General features: G+C 42.5%; 1 protein-coding gene across 4 annotated transcripts in view; it reads right to left on the bottom strand.

Moving 5' to 3' along the window:
* The window catches only part of lsr (lipolysis stimulated lipoprotein receptor), a 43,573-nt gene that overhangs the window by 8,910 nt on the left and 10,036 nt on the right, over window positions 1–24,627 (bottom strand). The window contains exons 1-6 of one of the 4 annotated variants that reach the window (XM_035407446.1): window positions 17,435–17,650; window positions 9,059–9,334; window positions 8,898–8,933; window positions 4,231–4,560; window positions 1,609–1,728; window positions 650–706 (exon numbers count right to left, since the gene is read on the bottom strand). In XM_035407446.1, the coding sequence (XP_035263337.1) occupies window positions 650–706; window positions 1,609–1,728; window positions 4,231–4,560; window positions 8,898–8,933; window positions 9,059–9,334; window positions 17,435–17,462 (847 nt within the window). In that variant the 5' untranslated portion in view covers window positions 17,463–17,650. Of the gene's footprint in view, window positions 1–649; window positions 707–1,608; window positions 1,729–4,230; window positions 4,561–7,176; window positions 7,434–8,897; window positions 8,934–9,058; window positions 9,335–17,434; window positions 17,651–24,627 lie in introns of those variants that run through there. The other 3 variants (XM_035407444.1, XM_035407445.1, XM_035407455.1) reach the window with 3 other exon arrangements.

Here is a 24,627-nt window from a genome sequence, read left to right on the forward strand (position 1 = left end):
AAAACTAAGTGTGCTAGTAGCATTCTCTCCGTGCGGTCCGAGCCCCAATCATACAGCTCGCTCACTCCCCGAGCAGCACAGCAGGCCTGCCACTGTTTGTCTTCTAGCTGTCCAACACAAACAACCCTTGTCCTGGTTACGCTGCGATCTCATGAAAAACACGTTTCCAAGGTACAAAAATACCAAGTTACTCGCGCTTACAAAGCACTGTCTATGACTCATTCATTCAAACTGGCTAAATCTAGGCCTGCCATCGAAAGGACTGATATGAAAATGACGTGCACATGCACGCACACAAATTCGCGCACACAAATACGCACACGCTCGCACACACACAGAACACACACAGACACACGCGTACGTACGCACACACACGCACGCACGCGCGCACACACACGCACGCACACAAATACGCGCACACAAACACGCACACACTCGCACACACACAGACACGCGTGCGTACGTACGCACACACACACACACGCACACAAATACGCGCACACACACACACACACACTCGCACACACACAGACACACGCATACGTACGCACACACACGCACGCACGCGCGCACACACACACGCACACACACAAGTACTGCACTACTCTGTAAGGAGTTTTGAGAGGAGAGGGCTTCCATGCCAAAGTACCTTCCATGACCAGTAAGTCAATGCCAGGCAGGAGGTCTGTAGTATTTGACTTTCTCTCTGCGAAAGAAAGACAAAGCCAAAATTACTGGATCAGCCCCCTCCTCCCACTCCAGCTCGAAACACTCTAAACCCGTGACTGAAGCGTGCCGTTGCAAAAGAATGCTCTCCACCAACTCAGTACCAACTGCTGCTCGTATATTTTTAACGGTTTTTTTGCAGTAGGTACTTTCCCTGGTGGGTTAGCAAAAAACAATTTTTTTAAATGTAAAATGCCACTGAAGTCACCACTCTAGTCTTGCTCTAACAGAGGCAATGCAAGGCCCTCTCCAATGCAAGGAAAAGCCACACAAACATGGAGCTTTATGGAGTTCTAAGAGTCAGCTCAATACCCTCTGATATCAGATGGGAACTCAGTGCGTCTCTCCAGGCTCACCGGGGCCCATGGCATACCTTTTAGACCAGGTGATTCACCTCCGACACCAATGGGGAGGGCAAGATTTCCATTAACACACCTACGACAGGTGGATGCCCGTAAGGTGCCGTCAATGACACACTGCATGCAGCCAATCACAGCAGTCCTCTGCCAAGGGCAAAAAGGCCTGTTTCTTTTTTTTTTAATAGGATTTGTATTACGGTCCAAGGATAACACTGTTAACTGGCACTTGGCATGATGTTGCACACACACTTGCTGATCTGGAAACGTTTGCTGATCTGGAAACATTTTCAGCCCCACCTGGCACCACTTTTCAAATAAGACCAGTGGATGCACGTGTGTTGTCTTGCACTGCAAGCCACTCTGGTTGCGAGTGTCTGAGAAATGAATGTGTCACAATGCGCTGTGTAGGTCGGTGGCAGGTAAGCGATCGAGGCCGACCCCCCGCCCAGTTTCTGGAACAGAAAGTGCTTTCTCCCCGTTTCGTCGGTTGGGGGGGTGTTCCCCAGGTTTCGGAGAGACTCACCTAGCACGATGAGCTCGGTGTAGTCCTCACTGTTCCCCGTCAGGTCCTGCGAGGAAACCACGGAGCAGACGTACACGCCGCTGTCTCCCCAGGCCGTCTGGGCGATGTTCAGGTCTGCGTCTGTGGAGCACGTCGCTCAATGGGTCAATCAAGATGGCGGACTGTGCGCTACAATCTGAACGCGTGAACTGAGCTCTCTTATGACTGTAGTTCTCTCTATTCTCTCTCTCCAGTCCACAGCGAAATTGCCCCTAGATGGATGTAAAGTAATAATGAATTTTATTGTACTGCAGGGGTTCCAACCTTGGTCCAGAGGATCTCCTTGTGTGTTGGTTTTTGCTTCAACCATAATTTCAGTTTCGTGAAAATGTAACCAGTTGTCCATTGTTTTTAATGCTTTTGAGAGTGGGTTTTTTTTCTTAATGTGTTTTTTTTTTTTTTATTCTAAGTCAGTGTTCTAGAACTCCAGTGCTTTAAATTACCAGTAGTGATTGTGACATCAGCATTAGAACGTTCAGTAAAGAACATTCTAATCAGATATTTGTAATCTCAGGCCTTAAAAGGTATAGACACATTGAATGTCTAATGAGACTAAGAATCGAGAATCGAGAGCAGGGATTCATGCAACAAACGATGGACATTCCACAGATGACAAATAATTTCGTTCTCTGTAATGCGCTGTGGCAAATGACTCATAAGATAACATGACGACAAAAGGTTATTCAGCCCAACAATGATTGCCATTTTCCAACCACCAAGTTGGTCTCACTGTCCGTAAAAACTAGATAGTATCTAGCACAATATTAAGTTTCTGCCTCTCTTACATGACCAGACATGTTATTCCATACAATGACAACTGTCTGTGTGGGGGGAAAATTTCCTAATGTCTGTACAGAATTTACCATTTGCTCATTTCCATGTATGCCCCCTCTTTCTACCAAGAGAACTCAGCCACTTTGTTAATCCCGTTCATGAATTTAAAAGCCTCAATCAAATAGCCCCCAGGTGTCCTTTTACTAAGCTTTAAGAGTTTAGGCGTCCTAAGTGTTTCCTCATAACTTTTATCTTTCATACCAGGAACCAATTTAGTTGCCCTTCATTGAACCTTTTCCAGAGATTCTATATCTTTCTGGTAGTACAATCCCCAGAACAGCTCACAATACTCAAAGTATGGTCTGAAAAAGGTATTGTATAAGCATAACTTCATTGGATTTATACTCACTACTTTTGGCTTTATATCCCAGCATCCTGTTAGCCTCTTTTTAGGGATACATTAACGTCTAGAACCTGAGAGGATTTGATCGACTATTACTCCCAACTGTGGTCCTCCCATAAAGTAACCCTGATTTAAGTTTTAGATTCAGCTATATTGAATTTCATTTGCTAGGTTTCCCCCCACTTCAGAATTTGGATTAGATCTTCTTGGATTACTTTAATAGAGCCCAAACTGTTAGCTAAAACTTCCAGTTTTGCATCTTTTATCTATGCATTCATCTAGTACTTTTATGTCCCCTATCTTAAAATCTGCCAAAACATTGTGAGAACTGAATATGCCTTCTGGCCAATTAATAAACTTCGCCATGGTATAACTCTCAACAAAGTACCTACTTAAGACATCAGCTATATCCTTATTATTCAATAATAATCCTCCTTTGTGCTCAATGCCCTGAACCTCCTCCATGACTTTCCTTTTTTCGACCACAGAACTGAAAGAAATGTTTTAGGATTACTTTTTGCATCTTGGGCATTTTTCCTTCCAAAGAGCTTGTATCCTTAGTTATTTTTATTCACCTAAGCATGCATATTACAATATTCAGCCTCATTGCTCTTGTTACGTCCCCTGCCTCTGCTTGCCTGGGTAGTGCAGGTGGAGGTAGTTGCGTAATTACTTAATTGCCTGATTGCTTCCACCTGCCTGTGGCCCAATATAAAGCCCAGTAGTATGAGGCAGGGGAGAGAGGTTTTATTTTGGGGTTTGTGATTTGTGTGGAGAGCTTTTCTTTTGTGAACTTTGTGTGTTTTTGTTTGTTATTTAGATTAATAAATGTCTGGGTTTGTTTTTAGATCACTTTCTGTCTTGTTTTTGACCCATCTGGACTTTGTTTGTTGCGGCCAGTCGAGCCAGCCGTAACAGCTCTCAGCACTGGTGTTTTTATAGATCTTAGAGTTTTTTTTTGTTCTTTTTTTCTTAAACTTCCCCCATAGAGCTTTATTCATCTACAGTGGAGACTGCTTTTTCAACTTGTGTTTCCTTTCCTTTGGAATAAATGTACAGGACAGGGATCAAGGCTGGGAATCCCCTGTTGCATTGCATTGTGTAGAGTAGGAGTGCACAAACTTATCCAGAAAGGGCCAATGCAGGTGCAGGTGTTTGTTTTAGCCTACCGCCAAGACACTCGATTCTACTGCTTATCAAGGAGATGATTGAAGACCATGATTAGTTACTTAGTTGACTCTGGTGTCACAGCACTGGGCTAAAACAAGAACCTGCACCCACACACTGACCCTTTTAGGATAAGGCTGGACACTCCTGGTGCAGGGTGTTTTGGCAGCCCGAAGGGGAAACCCATCACAGACGCTGACCAAAATTGGGGGGTCAGGTTCGTGGGTCTGTGCACTCACTGTTCAGGATGCTGATTTTTCGACCCTGGTACACCTCTCCCAGGGTGACTGCGTTCCCCTGCTTGGAGGCCACGATGCGCACCGTCCTCTGGCTGTCCGCACACTCGATGTTGGGGTTGTAGTTGGGGTTGGCCTGGGCCAGGGCATTCTCAGCGCTGCTGGGGTTCAGGGCCGCCTGGATGGGGTCCCGGCAGTACGACTTGTACCTCCAGGTGACCACGGGCGGCTGGGTGGAGGAGGTCTGGTAGTTGCAGGTGAGGGTGACCGGCTGGAAAAGGATGACCACATACCTCTTTGTGGGACAGTTAACCGAGATGGCCTTGGTGTAGCCTAAGAGAAAGGGGAGAGGGTGAGAGAAGGAGAGAGAGAGAGAGACAGGAAGATAGGAAGGAAGAGGGATGGAGGAAAGGAGAGAGAAAAAACAAAGGGAGGCAGAGGGAGGGAGTAAGAGAGAGAGATAAATTAGGCTTTTGTTGAGTGTTCTGGTATTTATAAAAGGTACTAATGTGCCTAAGGGGATACCGAAATATGGAGAATGAACTGGATGGGTGACTTTTGTTGGAATTCAGAAGAAAGAAAAGGTACATCGTCAGGCCACTAAATACTTCTGCATGCTCATTCCTTCTGAAAGATGAACATTGAGTTATAGCGAACCGTAATCCAGTTCCCCCAATTTGAGACGCTTTGAAAACAGTCATGATCATAATCATGACTAAATTCTATATCCACTGATGCAAATTTCAGTCCCTGTCAAGTTTCAGAAAGGCCCTTCAAACTGTACATCGGCAGATTAGAGGGTACGGTTCATTTTAACCTAACCTTTTACTACCCGGTACATAATCTTTATTTAACTCCTTACAAAGATTGGGGATTGAAGTGTAGCCCTACTGGGGGAAGGCAAAATCCCAAGGCAGGAAGTGAAGACGGGACTGATAAATTGCCAACTGTTGAATTAATATTAAATTTGTTCATACAAACAAGAATTTAAAAAATACCTTAATGAGCACATTAGTACATTAAGCAAACAACCGAAAATAACACTAGGGGGATCTTGAATTAAAGAGGCCCCACATTTGTGGCCTGACAAACTGAACAAAATGCACTATATTATATCTAATATTTCTAATAGATTCATCAACTTTTAATATTAAAGTCACTTGGTTGTCATGGCTATAATGGAATGGGGAATTCCGTAAACCCGGAGTGGATACAGACTGGGATGTAATCTGGGAAAATGTTCTCTCACCCTCAAAAAAACGTAGCCCAGCAAATATTTCAGGTCAAATGGGGACACGGGTATTGAATCACTCCTTATCAAGCTTTTCAAATGAAGCTTACCACGGACACGTTTTGTTCTATTTGTACCTCAGATTCAGAAGGCACGTTTCATTACGCCCATTCCGGTTTTGCCCTTCGAGTCCCATATATAAATTTTGGGTAATGGCAGTAGGAGTATTATCTCAACTGCTTGATATTCCATTACCATTATGCCTCATGTTATTGCTACTATATCTTTGGGGATGATTCCAAAGTAAATTTGAAACTGCAACTAAGGAGGGTTCTATTGGTGGGTCTAACAGCAGCCAAGAAAACCATTTTTTAAATAGCTTGGGAGACTGAGACACAGGAAACATTATTCGTATCGTGCGTGTGTCAGTTGTGACATACATGCTGAATCAGAGCTAATGGTCGCGGGTATGCTTAAACAGATTTATGAGTACAAACAGCTAGCCTACAACAGTGTTGTCCTGGCATAAGAGCGGGCGTTTTCAGTGTGCCAATAAAAGAGACGAGCGAGAAGGGGACAATAAAATACAACCTGTAGCTATTATGGAAAAATCTAGTGATTGACAGACGAGTGCAAAAGGGGAACTCTCACTAACCCCAAAACAGAGATATGGAATTCAATGAATTTTAAAAGTATGGACGTACAGCAAACCTGTGTAAAATCCATATTGGATGTATTTTAATGACATTAATGTACTTTTAATCACACAAGTAGCCTATATTAATGTCATGAAAATAGTCCGGGAAATAAGTACTTTTATGTTATTTAAAAACACATTGTATTTAAATACAGAAATAATTTGGACATATAATCGGTATGTTGTAGCCTACGATCGAGTGGCAACGCCGCCCGTTTTCATTGAAAACTCGATTCCACGGTCACTGTCATAGTAACAAGGAGCGGCGGGAAGCACAATGTGTTACGGAAGACACAGCAGACCAGGTTAAATTGAGGCTCGAGGTCTCAGGTTTCAGGTATGGTTAGCTAGTAGGCTAATAAACAGGACTCAATAACGTTAGCCTATGTATTGGCATTTGGAAGTAGCAAGTAGGGTAATTGTTTTCATTAACATACTTACAAGTCGTCTACGCTACTTAAAATAAAAATAGGCTACAAAAATGAACGATTTGCGAGCTGTGAGGTAGGCCTAGTCTACACCGCCAATTGCCCTGGACGACAATTTAACAGAAGAGGTTAAAATTAGGCGTATCCCATACACCATAATATTGAAGAGCAATAATAAGCAGCAAACTACTCACACGCCACACACGAATACCACACCCGTTTCAACAAGCAACTACGAGGTAAACAACTGATTTAAAGAAAAAAAGGTCTGCCAGAAAAACTATTTAACGCCGTGAATACGCAAGAAAAGGGGAAATCGTTTTTCAGCAATAAAGGCTTAATGAGAGACATAAGCGGATGTTACTAGGCCAACAAAAATATCACGATGAAAAATAGTGTTTGGGCCCAAAAACATCTGTCCACACGTCAACAAACTATCCAAAAATAATTATAGGCCTACAGAATTTCACAAAAGTTAATATTATTTTTTTGTAAATGGGCTCCATATCATGGTTTGTAAGCTAATTACCTGCATTTTTAAAATGGCAAAAATCTCCACTAAACAAACAAAACAAAAAAATGAAATCACTTACCGAAGAACATGAGGGCGTATATCAAAAGAGCCAGAGACATTTTGGAAATTTTGAACATTTCGAAAGCAGGATATAATTTCATCGCAGCTTTCTAAATACAAATGAACGGTTCACAATAGCAAACAATCAATCTGTATAACCTAAATAATCATACAGGAATTTATCTTGTTTAGCAGTTATTATACAGTTCCGTGTTTTCGCTCAAACAGGTAATTCCTCCATTTTGTTTTCCCCTGCGCTGGTATGCGAATGAAAGAGGACAGGTGAGTTGTCGTAACAGAATCAGATAAACACCAGATTATAGGGAAGTACAGAAATATATATATGATATAAAGTGTGTTCCTTTCACCACACAGGAAATCACATCTACATGTTACATGCACCACTCTAACCTGTATCGTTTTTGGTTCGATTCGTGTTTTAATTTAGGATGTGTAACAATTTTTAGGTATTTTATTTGACACGGATACACCCAGTCTCCCCCTCCTTCGATGGACGAGAGAATGGTATGGTCCTACAGGTTAATTTTTAAACGAGGAAAACGGAGCTCGAAAGTCTGTGGGATTCTACGCAATACTGTGACGCATTGTTTTCGTATCGGTTGCTCAAGCGCAAACCAGTTGCATCTAATAAGGAAAACTGAGCCAGTCAAAGCTTTGTCTGAGTATTTTGATTCACTACATACCTAGTATTCCGTTATCTATAGGAAACTCCTTGGGCAGATACCTAAAAAGTAACGTTATCTATGAAACGCTCTGGTCATATGCGTTTGTTTCGATCCGGCGTTTCAGCCACTTTTTTATTGGGCAAGATAAATGACGTCACACATAAAAACTGACGAGTCCTGGCGGATTTAGGCAAATTTTAATTGTGGGTAATTTAGGGTTGAAAGCATCAAAAACTTGTCTCAACATTTATCGAAATAAATGTTGAGACAAGTGTTTTTTGGAGACAAGGTTGTTATTTTAGGAGGCACTCGCAGTAGTAGGCTATATGTGTATGCTGTCCAACTTCAACTTAGACCTCTAAGGATTTCAGATCCACGCCATTTTAAATTCTATTTTAAATTAGCTATCAAAAAACAAAAACATGCCATTTATAATAAAAACCCAAAGTTTAATCATTTTCAATCAACATTTCAATTTCCAGATAAAATTCAAAGTTTTGAAACTAAAATATACATCAACAAATACAGTTTTTAACATACAGACCAAAGCAACAGTAAGAAAATGAGACCTTTGAAAAAACGGCAATTGCTGAATAATCCAAATCCAGCAGATCACTGGCGGACTCGGGGGGGCGACAGGCCCTATGGGTGCCCTTCCAATGGAAAAGGGTGCTGTTGTGAAGTGCCCTCTATGCCGCCCCTACATGACAGTGTCCCAAAGGGTGCCCTTTCCAGTAGAGAAAATGGGGTGCAGTGCTGTATAAGGTAACAAACATTTTTTTTTGTTAAGAAACATTTTTTCTCATGTTTGAGTTCCTTTTAACTAGTTTGTTTGGTTTAATCCACTGCGTCCATCCACTTACTGCATGTTATATGCAGGGTAATATGGACAAACCAGCCATGTTGGTCTGGTGTGGGCAAGCTGTCTGTGTCCCTGTTTAGTTTCCCTTCCCTAATCCTATTCTCTTGTCTTTCTCAAAATACCCTGAAGATCCCTCTCTCTCTCACACAGACACACAAACACACACGTCCCTTAAGTGTGGTACAACATTACCTGTTGTCGGTGGCTCTGGCTCCAACGTGGGGCATTCTGAAATCAAATTACACGTGCTTTAAACTTTTTATACACTTGCATGTCATATTTAAACATAACAGATATCGCAGTGCAAATATGTTGCCTGATATCTCCCCTGTGATAAGTACACCATTGCTCACCATTTCCAGTCTTTCTCTCAAATTTCAAGTCCTTTCCAGATGCTTCAAGTGCGAAAGATACACCTGCCTCTGAATCGTTGGTTACCATGAAGACGGTGTGGTTTTCCCGGCAAACATGGTACCATGTTTCAGACGGGGGTGAGTAAAATCCGCACACTGGAATGGAATTCCCCGAGCCGTTTCGGTCCCACACATTGTCGTCCTTCCCGTTTTGTGAACGCCAGCCTTTGGTTGCATTTAGGCAGCCGTCGTCCAGACATTTCACACAACTTATCGCTGCAACAGAGAGAAACAAAACAGGAACTGAGAGACGCTCTGACCTGAAGCCTTGAGAGCAAGTTGGCCATGAACGCAGTCAGCAGGCAAAGGGTTCCAAATTACAGGAATCAAGATAAAGTCTGTCAGACCTCCCATACAACAGGGCCCCCCATATACTAGAGGACTTCTAGACAAGTAAAGTCTGACACACTCTCACATTTAACAACAATCTGTCCCAAATGATGGGCGTTTAGTCCCAGTGCTGCATTCATTTCAAGATCGTGCAGAGACTGGGAATCATTCATCTTCACCCATTATAGCTTCACCTCGCCCACATCACCACCTCCGTCCTACATTATTTTCCAGTAACGGGACAGCCCGTCTGTAATAAGTCATGGATTCTTTTTGAGTCAACAGGATTCCTTTGGAGTATTTTTATTTATTTATTTATTTTAATTTCAGCTCTCCTCTTCCTGTCGTACTCACACAAAACAGAAAATGAGGACGACTGTTTGGCTGTTGACAGTGTAGTAGGATTAGTGTCGTGTTGTGTCGTTGACCACCACAAACCTTTTGAGCCGAGACTAAAGATTTATGACAATGTGAAACATGTTGATATCGTCTGAATGGTCGAGGCAAGGAAAAGACTGATAGGCTCCGACTGAGTTTGGGGCCGTCTCACACTAATTGTGTCTCATGGCGGGACCAACGGAGGTAAGACTAATGTGATTTTTCTGTGACTTCAGACTGTGAAATCACAAAAAATGCCATCTAGTGTAAGGCCAGTCTTAGTTCCCAACACTCAATGAAGGATTTAGGCAAAATGCCCATTGGCCTATCATAAAACATGAGGTAATTGTAGCCTATATTATGACAACACTGAAAATGATGTCTGTAGTTTTCACAGCAGTATTACTGTGTAGTGAACAAATCCTTACTGTAGAACCTGTATACAGTTTATGGCTGTAGATCTGCAAAGCATGCTGGTCAGAATTTGCTGATGGGTGTAATTTACAGTAAAAATATTTTCCTGTAAATCTAAATACAGTAACTGGCCTATTTGACTGTCAAAGCTTTCCAGCCACAAAAGGCTATGCTAACATTGCTGCCTTTAAAATGTGGGTTATGTTAAAAGATAGATGTTGTTCTCTAAAGTTTTTGCCATTGCACAGATTGATTATAGCAAACTTTCAGACCCAGTTTTGCTATTTAAACCTACATTTAATTCTTGCAATAATAATAAAGAAATTGATTGAATTGCAGTTGTTGGAGGGAAAAAAAAAAAAGATAATTTCACACAAAGACTAACATATCCTAATAAAACAAGGCACATATTTGACACAGGAACACCCCAAAACGTCCATTTCCACACCACTGGATAGATCTCTCATTGTCAAAATCAGTCAAGTTGCCTATTCAGCCATTTTTGATTTGTATAGTGATCAGCAAGGTCTAATTTCCGCACAAAAACGTGTATTATGTGTAGATACAGCGATATTTTTATTTTGAGAAGACTCGTGGGTTTTTTGTTTTTTTTTTGACTCGCAGTGCTCGTTGCCCTGCTGAATTACTTTGCTGTTGGTGTAGACACGGATTTTACACAGACTGTAATAACACTCTCCAGACCTAGTGAAAAATTCACAATTCTACAAGCAGGTGGCAGTAAGATGGAAAAAATGATTGTCGAGTGATCATACGTCAAGTTAAAAATGTTTCATCCTAAATTAACATAGGCCTACAGAATTTTGGTAGGATATAAAACTCCTAGCACATTCCGTTATAATTTTCGTCTTCGTTCATGAGTTTAAGAACCTTCCGTCAGCACAAGGTTAGTATCTAAATAAATCTAAACACTACATTTCGCATAGTGCCGATAAGGACATTTTTAGATTGTAGTGCGAACTGCATTCGCGACCTTGCCCTGTAATCGCTATGGTTTTGGGAAACAGTTGTGACTAGGGCCTCTTACCAGAACCGCCATAAGGCTACAGTCATGGTAAAAGTGGTCTGGCGAAACATCTTCCGTTTGCGAGCTCTTTCCCAACAGCTTCTGAACTAAAGACGGACTTTGAAATTATCGTAGGCTAACGAGTGCCTCTGACCACTCGTAGACGGTTAATATAAGTGCGTCTTTAGGGGAAACCCGTTGATGCTGACTAAGACTTAATTATCAATGGATGTAGAAAACACCAAATTATGTACACGATGTCGATAATATCAACAAAATATGTATATTGAGTAAAAAATAGAAATGTTAACATGGAGAAATGTAGGATCTTGAAACGTTTATTGTTTCATGTCTCCTTATCAGACCGTCTGTTAAAATAAGTCATAGCACTGGGGGTGGGTAGGGCCGGTAAGGCATGGGTATGTATAGGGAAGCACAATAAAATAAATAAACACTAAATATTTTCTTTAATTTCGGATCACGGCTGAGATGTTGACATTCTTGTTTAGAAAACGTATAAAACGAAATTCCCTACTGCTCGTGTCTGCCTTGGGATTCTAAAATGAACAAATTAAACCACATTAAACCTCATTGAACATTACAGCAAGTGACCTGGAGATGAATGAGAAAGGATGAAGGTCGAACGTCCTGCCTGCAATGTAATCACGATGGGAGTTCCACACAAACATAAACAAAATTGGCATCTGGGGTCACTTTAAAGGGTTGTTTAACGAAGAAAGACACTAAATCGGCGTAGATAGAGCAATTAAATCGTTTCAAAAGTGCACTGATAGTTCAGTGATGTTACTTAGGCTATTTACTTTAGAAATCAGAAATGTTTACGAGCATAAAGCCGGCACTTAATGCTTCACCAAAATGAGTAGTGTCATTATAAAAAATCTAACCACAAGAAAAACTCACTATGAAATGTTTCAGATGTTAATTTGTTATTAGTTATTGATACATTCGTATGTTTAGGTGTCCGAAAAACGTTACAGCTGCCAGCGTCCTGAGGGGTCCTGAGTTCTACAGTCATTTCAGAACTGAAACGGCACAAAACAAACAAACAAAAAAAAACGCGCTCGCTATCTTATTCAGAATAACGCCACAAGGGATTTTGTTTTGCTGAAATGAAATGTTATTTAAATTGTAGTCAATCTCTGTCTTGACATCATCCTGATTGTTCAATTCCAATTCGTCCAAGTTATGCCGGGGAAGAGGCCCTGTAAATGTTTTCTGGCATGCCTAGACAGTTAAACCTCGATTTAACAACGATAATTTTGTATGTATATCTTTGTCAGGGTCCTATCTACCGTGTGGTATAATAAGCATTTGAGTTTTACGAATGGGTGTTTTTTTTTTTGTAATTACTGTGAAAACGAGACATGCGCAACCCTCCATAATCCGAATCCCCAGCAGATAGAATAGTTTTCCATAGCCAGCTATAACCTGCCGCATGTGTAGCCTACATGTTTTCTGGTCGCTAGGTCCCCGGGAAAACTCGTTTGAACAAGATTCTTACATAATTTTTTTTCTCCAAGATCGTGTCTACAGTATGGTATAAATGATTTAGTTATACGGATAGGCCTAGGTGTTTTTTTATTAGGGTGAAATGGGGAACATGAGCCTGGTTGATTGCAGTACTCAATTACAATGAAATTTTGAAGCCACAGCGTCGCTTTGTTTGGAACAGACATTTTCGCATGTTTGAGTTGCGTTTTGAGAGTACATGTTTCATTAAATGACGCATCCCATGACAATACATACCAGTAAATGCGTACAGTATATTAGTTTTAGTGTACGAATACCACAAAACATTAGCCCATGTTGTTGTAGGAAAAAACTACAACTTACTATGTGGTCTATTGCGTTTCTGTGGTTACCGGTGTAGTAATAGTTAATCCCATTTACCAGATCAAAACTTTATAAACTGGTACAAATCTGTTTGGTTTTTCTATTTCCCCCACACGATTATTTATTTTAATAATATATTTCAGATGTTTTTCGTTCCTGTGGAGGATGCCCCCGTACCCCCATACAGGGGTTAAACCTCTAATCTTATACAATGCTACAAATGTCCCTGGTGAATATTACTTCTAGTGTGGACACGGCCGAAGTCGTTTTGTAGCCTATTCATTTGTCGTACATGCTACCACAAAGAAATTAGCTGTTTTACTCAAAAACCGAATACAATAAAATTGCCTATAAGGTAATAATGTTAAGTAAAATAATTTCTACTGTTTCTTTTCCTTTATGGAAATTTTGTTTTTAAATTCTGGGAAAAAAAATAATTTGTGTAGGCTACAACCACGTCCACCAGGTGGCATTCCTGTGCCCGGAAAAAAAATCTTCTCAGTGCGTATCATTCAATATGTGCCACACGTTCTTTGCGCCTTCCTCCTGGAAACCCCCAAAGGCACTTTGGCTACCAATATTCATTTACCGTTATTTTCGATACGATGTCGATTTTTATATTGAGTAAAAAAAATGTTAACATGGAGAAATGTAGGATCTTGAAACGTTTATTGTTTCATGTCTCCTTATCAGACCGTCTGTTAAAATAAGTCATTATTGGAGCACTGGGGGTGGATAGGGCCAGCAAAGTATGGGTGTGTAGCACAATAAAATAAAATAATAATTATTATGAATGGCTGAACAGCGTTCGAAGCCGTTGTAAAATACTCTATAAACACACACCTGTGACCGCATTACAATTTCAGTATTAGCCTACTGTGCCAATTGGTCGCCTATAGGCTACAAATTGTTTCAAAATGTCAGATTTAAATTGTCAATTTTGGTTTAGGCTACTGGGTGGGCTAAGCGTGGATGGGTGGTGGAAAGAGATGGACAGGATAGAGGAGGAAGATAAAGAAGAAAGGAGACACGCTGAAATAAATGAGAGAGAAATTGAGGAGCTGGAAAAGTCAAGAACCGTGCCGAGACTATGTGGTCCGTTCCCTGTTTTCACGACCGAGTGTTGCATGGCAACCATTCTGCTAAATGTCGCTGAAGAACTACATTGCTTGGCGGAAGAATGATTATTTGTTATCAATAAATTATTGTATGTTTTGCTGCTGTGTGTTTATTTTATGAAACCTTGCCAGATATTATAGAAGCAATAAGCCACGAGAGGCCGTGGTTTACAGTGATTTTAGAACAGCTAAGGGGGGTTTTGGCACTCCGCAGAACAACGCCGCTTAGCTGTTCTAAAATCACTGTAAACCACGGCCTCTTGTGGCTTAGGCTATTGCTTTAATAACCTGCTGCAAGTGTAGCCTACATGCTTTCTGGTGGCTATGTCACCGGGAAAACTCGTTTGAATAAGATTCTTACATCATTTTTTTTCTCCAAGATTGTGTATACAGTATGGTATAGCCTAAAGGATTTAGTTATAGCCTACGAATAGGTTTTGTTTTGGTTTTTTTTATTTTTTATTTTTATTTTAGGGTGAAAAGGGGGACGAGCCTGGTTGATTGCAGTCCTCAACTGCAATGAAATTTTGAAGCCACACCCAGGCCGCTACGTTTGAAACAGACATTTTGGCACGTAATGCGTTTTGAGAGTAGTCTAGTCTGCACTTTTCATTAAATGACGCATCCCAAAACAATTCATACCAGTAGCCTAAATGCGTACAGTAGCCTATGTTAGCTTTGCTAGTTTTACTGTACGAATACCATTAATTATTAGCTCATGTTGTTGAAGGAAAAAAGATAACCTGTCGCACAGGTGATGATGTGTTTCCTTCCAACGACAGTGACAGCATGCAAAGGGAAGTGGCTAATGTTTTAAATCGTATTATAGCAAACAACCGTTATATTCTGGCAAGTTAGTGATGTATATGTTGTTATTTGGTTATACTGCGGCATTTATGACATTAGGCATGAAAAATAAACTGTCAAAATATGTTTTCAGAAAAATCGCCAAAACACGTTTTACCTGCTCGGTCCTAATATTTTCAGTTGTAGGCCCTATATGCCTGTTAGGCTATGTGGTTATCAGCTGAATGTCTTTTAGGAGTAAAATTATGTATATTTTTGTCAATTAAATTAATAAACGTTCTTGTTGAACTGAATACACGGATCGCAATCCCCTCTAACCCCCGGTCTACGATTAAATTTAAATTCCAGCCTGCTGATCAAGTTGCCAACCCAGGGCTATATTAAAATCAGAAAAGAAATTAATATGATGTAGCAAATATCCCATCACTTAACGTTTTGTTTTCGCCAGTGTCTTCATTAGAAAAATGATTTTTGTATGTTTACAGTATGAAAAGCTGCAGGGTATACCGTACGATGAAATACCGGCTTTCACAGAGCCTAACAACAGGAGCACTGCAAGCAAACAGAAGCAGTGTTATTCTCACGCAGGTGATCATCAATCAAGCGCTTACATAAATGAACAAAAACATACAAACAGATCGCATACATCAAACAGATCATCAAACAGATCGCATAGCCTAGGCTATTGTAACCCAGGTCTCAAATAGAGCAATAAACAGTTTAAAATAGTGAACTAAATAACAATAAATACATTATTAATTCATGGTAATAATCTTCCTTAAAACACGCTAAAATCTTGCTGCGTTAAAAAACGCTGTTGGCTTCATGCGAGAAAAAAAGGAGTTTGACAATCCCCTTTAATTGAGCTTGACCTCTCCTTTAACGTTTAAAATGCCAATGTTATACTGTATTGGTGTTGAGTTAAACCGCCAGTGTTGTACTGTATTGATGTTTGAGTTGAACGGTGAATTTCGATTGTGTTTCTCCTGCAAAGGTTAAATTTAAAAGGTCAATTAATCTAACAAAAGGGAATATTAAAGGGTACTTACCTGTTCACCTGAAACCAAGAAATGGGTTAATTCGAAAGGGAAAATAGCTAAACTACATAGGTTTAACCTGCCAAATTAAGGCTGTTAACCTAGGAAAAAACAGACCGGTCTTAAATTAATGGAACAATATTTAGTTGTCAAAACTAACTTGAAATCTAAACCTAAACCAACCTATTCTGAGTAAGAAAAGGGATAAAACCAAGGGGGTTTAAGTGTAACTTACCTGCCTTCTATCTACTGTAAATACGTTGTATGTGTAATGTGGGTATATGTCCTGTTATCATTGAGTGATTTGTAATTCGAGGGCACGTTTTACAAATCCGAGTGCATGGATTCCTAATTCGAGGGCACGTTTTACAAATCCGTGTGCATGGATTCCTAATTCGAGGGCACGTTTTACAAATCCGGGGTCATTGATTCGTAATTCGAGGGCCCGTTTTACAAATCTGGGGTCATTGATTCGTAATTTGAGGGCACGTTTTACAAATCCGGGGTAATTGATTCGTAATTCGAGGGCACGTTTTACAAATCCGTGTGTATGGATTCCTAATTCGAGGGCACGTTTTACAAATCCGTGGGCATGGATTCATAATTCGAGGGCACAGATTTCTACAGGATTTCCACAGGAGTACAGATTTACACATGGGTCTTTTTTCTCAGATGACCCCAGGGGGTCTCCGTAATAATGTTATTATATTAGGGTATTAAGTTAAAAAAATATATTAATTTAAAAAAAAACGAATTTCTTTGTGGTAGTATGAACGACAAATGAATAGGCTACGAAACGACTTCGCCCGTGTTCATACAAAAAGGAATATGCATCAGGGACACTTGCAGCATTGTTTAAGATCAAATGTTAAAGCCCTGTATAGGGGGTCCTTGGGGATCCTCCACAGGAACGAAAAACATCTTAAATTTATTAGTAAAATCCTAAATCGTGTGGGGGAAATAGAAAAACCAAACGCATCTGTAGCGTACCAGTTTATAACGCCCCTCCCCCCGTAGCTGCGGGAGAACAAGTTTCAATATATTTGTTTCATTGTCTTTGGTAAGTAATATCTGAGAAGGGAAACGACTAAGACGCAGAGAGATCAGGGTAAAACCTGAGCTATATTGGAGCTAACCTGAGCTAACGTAGTCCGTTTATGGCAAAACATCTCTCAACCTAGATTGCCACACCTTTTGGCCAGTAGTATTTCCCCCGTCCGTTTCTGCTTCGGAAGGACACCGTTTTAACCATACAGCGTAGTATGCCACGTGGTGATTCCATGTCTATGATTCTAATGCATGTCCATTTTCAGTGAACTCGGAATATAATACAGAGAGTATAGGCAACACTCACCAGTATAGACAAGGAACGGCCCTGTCATAGTGTGCCGTTTAGCGTTGGTGTGTATGTTTTCTGAATGATCTGTTCTGACAATGACTCCGTGAGCTGGGCTTCGTGTCCTGAGAATATCTAACGGGGTGTCGTTATCGAATTTGCCACTTGTCGCGGACAGTCTGGGCGCTGCTCGGTTGCCGTAGCCGGTTCTCGCGGAATAACTTGCATCGAGATGGCTCTTCAATGGGCTGTAGCCTACTATGCAAATAACGTAGGCGGGGAGACGCTGGGCGGTCTTTGGTTTTGGTTCCACATCAGAACTGCACAATATGACGTATCGTTGATTAACTTTCTCTTTTCCCACCTAAACTGTCAACAAAAATATATTCCAGAAAAGATGACTGTCGTCAATGAAATCAGTAGGCGACAGTCTCTCAAAATAAAAAAAAGAGAAAAAAGAACCTTCAAATGCAAAATACACTCTTCCATTTGCCATAATAAAGGTACGCTTACCACGTGTCTATGCAATTTAAAACAATTTTACGAACAGAGGAAAATATTACAAAAAATGCTCTTTTTTCTAGACTAAATGGAATAGAATTTACATAGGCTAAAGTATGAAATAAATATTTTACATTTTAAATTGATTTGACTGACTGATTGGTTTATCGTCAGTAAATGAGTATGCGCACACACACACACAGGCCACTTTATTAGGTTTAGACCATTTATTAGGGGTCCTATTGTTTTCGTTGGTATTATTATCATTATTATTATTATTAGGGATAACTAAAATAATATATATTATATATATATATATATATGTATATATATATATATATATATATATAGTGCACACAGTCTACCTTGTGAAAATTCCGGGAAAAAATCATTTGTGTAGGTTAAGATACAACCACGTCCACCAGGCCGCATTCCTGTGCCCGGGGAAAAAAATCTTCTCAGTACGTATCATTCAATATTTGCCACAAGTTCTTTGCGCCTTCCTCGTGGAAACTCCCAAAGGCACTTTGGCTACCAATATTCATTTACCGTTATTTTCGATACGATGCCGATATTTTATAAACAGTACACAATCAGAAAAGTTATTTATGGTCCAGACAGATAATCGTAATAAAAAAATTTTTTTTTTTAATTAAAAGGAGCTGACCACAGCCAAAACAGACTTTTGACAATGTCTTCCCTTAATCTTAATATTTATTGATTTCTCCCGCCGTTCGTCGGGGACAGAGATGGTAATTCTGCCTTTTTAACCTGAAATACGTTGTCCAAGCTCAATGCATCTACCTAAAAAGTCTGTTACATTTTACCCCGTGTTTGGTTGATTTTGGCCCGCTCTCCCTAACTTTACCACGCTGAGAACTTGCAATTGTTTTGTTAAATGAATAGCCTACCACTTGTACTAAAGAATATGATTTACACTACTGAATAGATCGATCTGTTCTTTTTATTGTCTAACTGCGTTAGTGACTGCACTTCTTATCAGAAAGACAAAAACAAGCGCGAATCCGCAATAGCTGCGACCGCACACGCGCATGCATCCACGCACATGTCTGTGAATATGTGAATCCATTCAGGAGTTATGCGCCTTTTTGTGATAGGCCACGCCCGTCGCCACACCCCCTCTTGGTCAATCGGCCTGAAAGTTACTCAGCTCTACCTTCGGTTATGACCTACGTCCATGGCAAATTTCAGCCTCCTGGGGCGAAAACTGTGGCCCCTACGGGGTGGGACACTTTTGTGGACCAACCGACCGACAGACAGAGCTATAGAGCTGCCGGTCGCAGATAAACACTAATAAAAGCCGTTCATTAGTTCATTAAAAAGTTTATTAAAAAATTTTAGTGTAGAGTATTATATCACATTACATTTATTTGGCAGACTAAATGTATCCAACGCGACGTACAATGGGTCTGCGGAGCATTAATAAGCATTAACTTCGCAGTGCGACAAAAGAAATTAAAATGGAACGATCATTTTTCAGTGCAGTTGATCTAAAATCTTGTGAATAACAAGGAATAAAATGCAGAGTCAGGAGAATCCGCAGTAACATGATGAACAGATCAGGATGATCATCAAACAGGTGAGGCAGACTGGGGGCAGCCAGGGGAGGCCGAGGGCGTGGCTACAGGGGACTGTCGCACAGGGCGTCGCGTCACGCCCAGCACTGCAACACTCCAGGGCGGGGCCTGGAAGAGAGGCAGAACATCACACACCGCATGGCACACCCACACACTCGTCACTCAAGTGTGCTGGCCTGTCACGGCACAGAGATCTGGACAGAAATGCTGCACAAGGGCTGGAGACATTCAATTCACAACCACCCCATTACATGACGCCATCGGTTTGCCCGATGAAAGACCAGTCTTTTCACCCTAAGGACAATTCAGAGACTCAGTAGCAGCGCACATATTAGAGCTGCAGTGTGATGCCATCGTATCGTAGCTCAGTGAACTTTTATCTTGTTTGTTTCCAATTAGAAACATTTTTTCTCATGTTTGAGTGCCTTTTAACTAGTTTGTTTGGTTTAATCCACTGCGTCCATCCACTTACTGCATGTTATATGCAGGGTAATATGGACAAACCAGCCATGTTGGTCTGGTGTGGGCAAGCGGTCTGTGTCCCTGTTTAGTTTCCCTTCCCTAATCCTATTCTCTTGTCTTTCTCAAGATACCCTGAAGATCCCTCTCTCTCTCACACAGACACACAGATACACAAACACACATGTTCCTTAAGTGTGGTACAACATTACCTGTTGTCGGTGGCTCTGGCTCCAACGTGGGGCATTCTGAAATCAAATTACACGTGCTTTGAACATTACATACACTTGCATGTCATGTTTATACATAACAGACATCGCAGTGTAAATATGTCGCCTGATATCCCCCCTGTGATAAGTACAGTGTGTGTGTCATGTATGCGGCATTCTTGCTCACCATTTCCAATCTTTCTCTCAGATTTCAGGTCCTTTCCAGATGCTTCAAGTGTGAAAGATACACCTGCCTGTGTGTCGTTGGTCACCATGAAAACAGTGCCGTTTTTCTTGCAGACGTGGAACCATGTTCCAGACGGGGGTGAGAAGAACTCGCACACTGGAATGGCATTCCCCAAGCCGTTTCTGTCCCACACGTTGTTGTCCTTCCCACTTAGTGAATGCCAGACTTTGGTTGCATTTAGGCAGCCGTCATCCAAGCATTTCACACAAATTATCGCTGCAACAGAGAGAAACAAACAGGAACTGAGAGATGCTCTGACCTGAATCCTTGAGAGCAAGTTGGCCATGAACGCAGTCAGCAGGCAAAGAGTTCCAAATTATTACAGGAATCAAGTTAAAGTCTGTCAGACCTCCCATACAACAGGGCCCCCCATATACTAGAGGACTTCTAGACAAGTAAAGTCTGACACACTCTCACATTTAACAACAATCTGTCCCAAATGATGGGCGTTTAGTCCCAGTGCTGTGTACATTTCAAGATCCTGCAGAGACTGGGAATCATTCAGCTTCACCCATTATAGCTTCGCCTCGCCCACATCACCACCTCCGTCCTACATTATTTTCCGATAACGGGACTGTTGTGATGTTCTGTGTAAGGACCCACACGCAGACCAGGGAAATCCAAAAAAACATTGTCTTTAATCAGTCCGAGGTTCGAAGCCAGGTAGTCAGAGAGAGGACGGTGCCGAATCGAGTTTCCAAAAGAATAGTGAAAAGACAGGCAAAAAATCAAAAACCAGGAGATCAGAATGGTGAAGGTACAAAGGGACAGGCAAAAGAGAAGTCAAGGCAAAGCGAAGGTCAAACCAGAAGCAAACAAAACCAAAAGGGGCAGGCAAACTCGAAGTCGGGCAAAGGGGTGTCGCAGGAATCTCAATAGACAAAGGCTTACAAATAATCGGCACAATGAATATGATCAACGTTCTGACACTGAACAGGTGGAAAAGACTGACATTTATACACTGGGGAAGATAACAATCAAGGAGGGGTTAAGTGAGTGAGGGAGGAGTAACAAACAACATCCAGGTGAAGAACGTTAGGAAAACTAATTCAATGACAGGGGACTGACAAAACACGGACTGGAATCACATAGACAACAATGATAATAGACGGCCTGGGTGAAGCAGGTAAAACACGTGCAGAGAGAGAGAGGTGCAGTCAGAGCAAGAGACAGGTGCAGGCAATTGCAGAACTCAGCGTTAGAGCAGGCTAGAAATAAAAGGGGCGGAGCTACAGCGCAGCATGGAAAAGGGGAGACTGGTTAATGTATTAGTATAGTGATCTAAACTATCAAAAACCCAAAACTAGTGTGTGTTAGTCCATTAGTAATATTCACATGTTAGTATATTAGTGAGGTTAGTACTTTACAATCTATAAGTTAGTAGGGATTAGTAGAAATTAGTAAAACTAGAAATCAGCAGGAAGAAAGTAAAGCGAGACTGGAAAGAAGGGGGGAAACCACGAAAACCCGGAACCACCAGAATAGTGAAATCACACAAGTACAGGGGAGTGAAGCAGCTCAGGGAACACAGACACAGAGACAGTACTGGGGAGACAAGTGACCGGGAAATACAGACTACTACAGTACCCCCCCCCCCTAGAAAACGCCTCTTGGCGTTTTCACCGGTGGCACAGGGTGTTTGACATGAAAGTCCTTAACAATCTGCTTATCCAAAATGAAGCGAGAGGGGATCCAGCTTCTTTCCTCGGGGCCGTAGCCTTCCCAGTCCACCAGGTACTGAAGGCCGCGACCCCGACGACGAACATCCAGCAGTTTGTTCACGGTGTAGGCATCACCACCATCAATGAGTTGGGGGGGAGGGGGGGGCTCAGGGGCAGGGCAGAGGGGATGGGTAACAACGGGTTTTAAGCGGGAAACATGAAAAGTGGGGTGAATTCTGCGCATGGTGGAGGGTAACTTTAATATAACAGCAGTGGGGCTGAGGATTTTAACAATAGGAAAGGGGCCAATAAAACGAGGAGCTAACTTCTGGGACTCAACACGTAGGGGAATGTCTCTGGTGGTGAGCCAAACACGCTGTCCAACTCTGTAGGAGGGGGCTTTAGAGCGGCGGCGATCGGCCGTCACCTTCATCCTGGCGCTGGCGCGAAGCAAGTTGAGGCGAGCGGTCTTCCATGTCCTTCTGCAGCGCCGGATGAAGGCTTCAGCTGAGGGGACCCCCACCTCCTCCTCCTGACTAGGGAACAGAGGCGGCTGGTACCCTAGGCAGCACTCGAATGGAGAAAGTTTGGAAGAGGAGGTGTGTGAGTTTATGGCATACTCTGCCCAGGGTAGCTGATAAGACCATGAGGAGGGATTCTTGGAGCAGAGGCATCTAAGGACAGTTTCGATAACTTGATTGGCCCGCTCTGGCCATTGGTCTGGGGGTGAAATCCTGAGGATAGACTAATGGAGGAACCCAACAGTGAGCAGAAGGCTTTCCAGAAACGTGCAGTGAACTGGGGGCCTCTATCGGAAACTATGTTAGTGGGGATGCCGTGTAGTCTAATAACGTGATGAATGAGTAGGTTGGCGGTTTCTTTAGCAGAGGGAAGCTTGGTGAGGGGAACGAAGTGAACAGCTTTAGAGAACCTATCAACTATGGTGAGGATAGTGGTGAAAGTGTTGGATGGGGGTAAGCCTGTGATGAAATCTAACGCTATGTGAGACCAGGGGCGGTGTGGGATGGGGAGGGGTTGTAACAGACCTGAGGGTGGGTGGTGAGAGGGTTTGTTCTGGGCACAGACCAAGCAGGCAGCCACAAAGTCCAAGATCTCTTGTTTCATGGAAGGCCACCAAAAACGTCTCTGAATAAATGTCCTGGTTCTGGTGGCCCCCGGGTGGCATGAGAGTTGCGACGCGTGACCCCAAAGGAGAACTTGAGAGCGGACTTGGGCAGGAACGTAGAGACGATCCGCTGGGCAATTACTTGGACCAGCCTCATCCTCCTGGGCCTTACGAACCATCTCCTCGATGTCCAAGTGAATGGCATTGATGAAACAGCTCCGCGGGAGGATGGTGTCAGGTGAAGGATCCTTGGTGGGTGGTTCAAACCGGCGGGAGAGGGCGTCAGGCTTGGTATTCTTCGACCCGGGGCGGTAAGCAAGGGTGAAGTCAAATCTGGAGAAGAATAGTGCCCATCGGGCCTGGCGAGAGTTGAGGCGTTTGGCTGTGTGAAGGTACTCCAGGTTCTTATGATCGGTCCACACCAGAAAAGGTGTTTGAGAGCCCTCAAGCCAATGGCGCCATTCTCCCAAAGCCATCCTCACCGCCAACAGCTCACGGTTCCCAATGTCATAGTTCTGTTCCGTGGGTGTCAGGCGGTGAGAAAAGTAGGCACAGGGATGAATCTTATTGTCCCTGGATGAGCGCTGAGAGAGAACGGCTCCCACCCCAATGTTGGAGGCATCAACCTCTACGATGAACTGAACGGCAGGGTCAGGATGGACAAGGATGGGTGCAGAGGTGAAGTGGTTCTTGAGGGCTCGGAAGGCTGTTTCAGCCTGGGCGTTCCACTGAAATCGGGTCTTAATGGATGTGAGGGCGGTGAGTGGGGCTGCCAGAGAACTGTAATTTCGGATGAAACGGCGGTAAAAATTGGCGAAGCCCAGGAAACGTTGCAGTTCCCGACGACAGTCTGGCTGAGGCCATTCCACAACCGCCCGGATCTTCTGGGGGTCCATCTGAATGCTGCCGGCGGAGATGATGTATCCCAGGAAAGAAGTGGTGTTACAACTAAATTCACATTTCTCCGCCTTGACGAATAAACGGTTCTCCAACAGTCTCTGGAGCACCTTGCGGACCTGGATGATATGTTCCTCCTTAGTTTTGGAAAAGATCAGGATGTCATCCAGGTATACAAAAACAAACTTATTTATCCAGTCCCTCAGAACATCATTCACCAGTGTCTGGAAAATAGCTGGTGCGTTCGTGAGCCCGAAGGGCATCACCAAATACTCCCAGTGTCCGGTAGGAGTGTTGAAGGCTGTCTTCCATTCATCGCCCTCTCGAATGCGCACCAGGTGATAGGCGTTGCGCAGGTCCAGCTTGGTGAATATGGTGGCTCCTTGCAGGAGTTCAAAGGCGGAAGCCATGAGGGGGAGTGGGTAACGGTTCTTGACCGTAATGTCATTGAGGGCTCGGTAGTCGACGCAAGGCCGGAGTGAGCCATCCTTCTTCCCCACGAAGAAGAATCCG

This window comes from Anguilla anguilla, chromosome 1 (assembly GCF_013347855.1).
Source record: "Anguilla anguilla isolate fAngAng1 chromosome 1, fAngAng1.pri, whole genome shotgun sequence".
Classification (NCBI taxonomy): domain Eukaryota; kingdom Metazoa; phylum Chordata; class Actinopteri; order Anguilliformes; family Anguillidae; genus Anguilla; species Anguilla anguilla.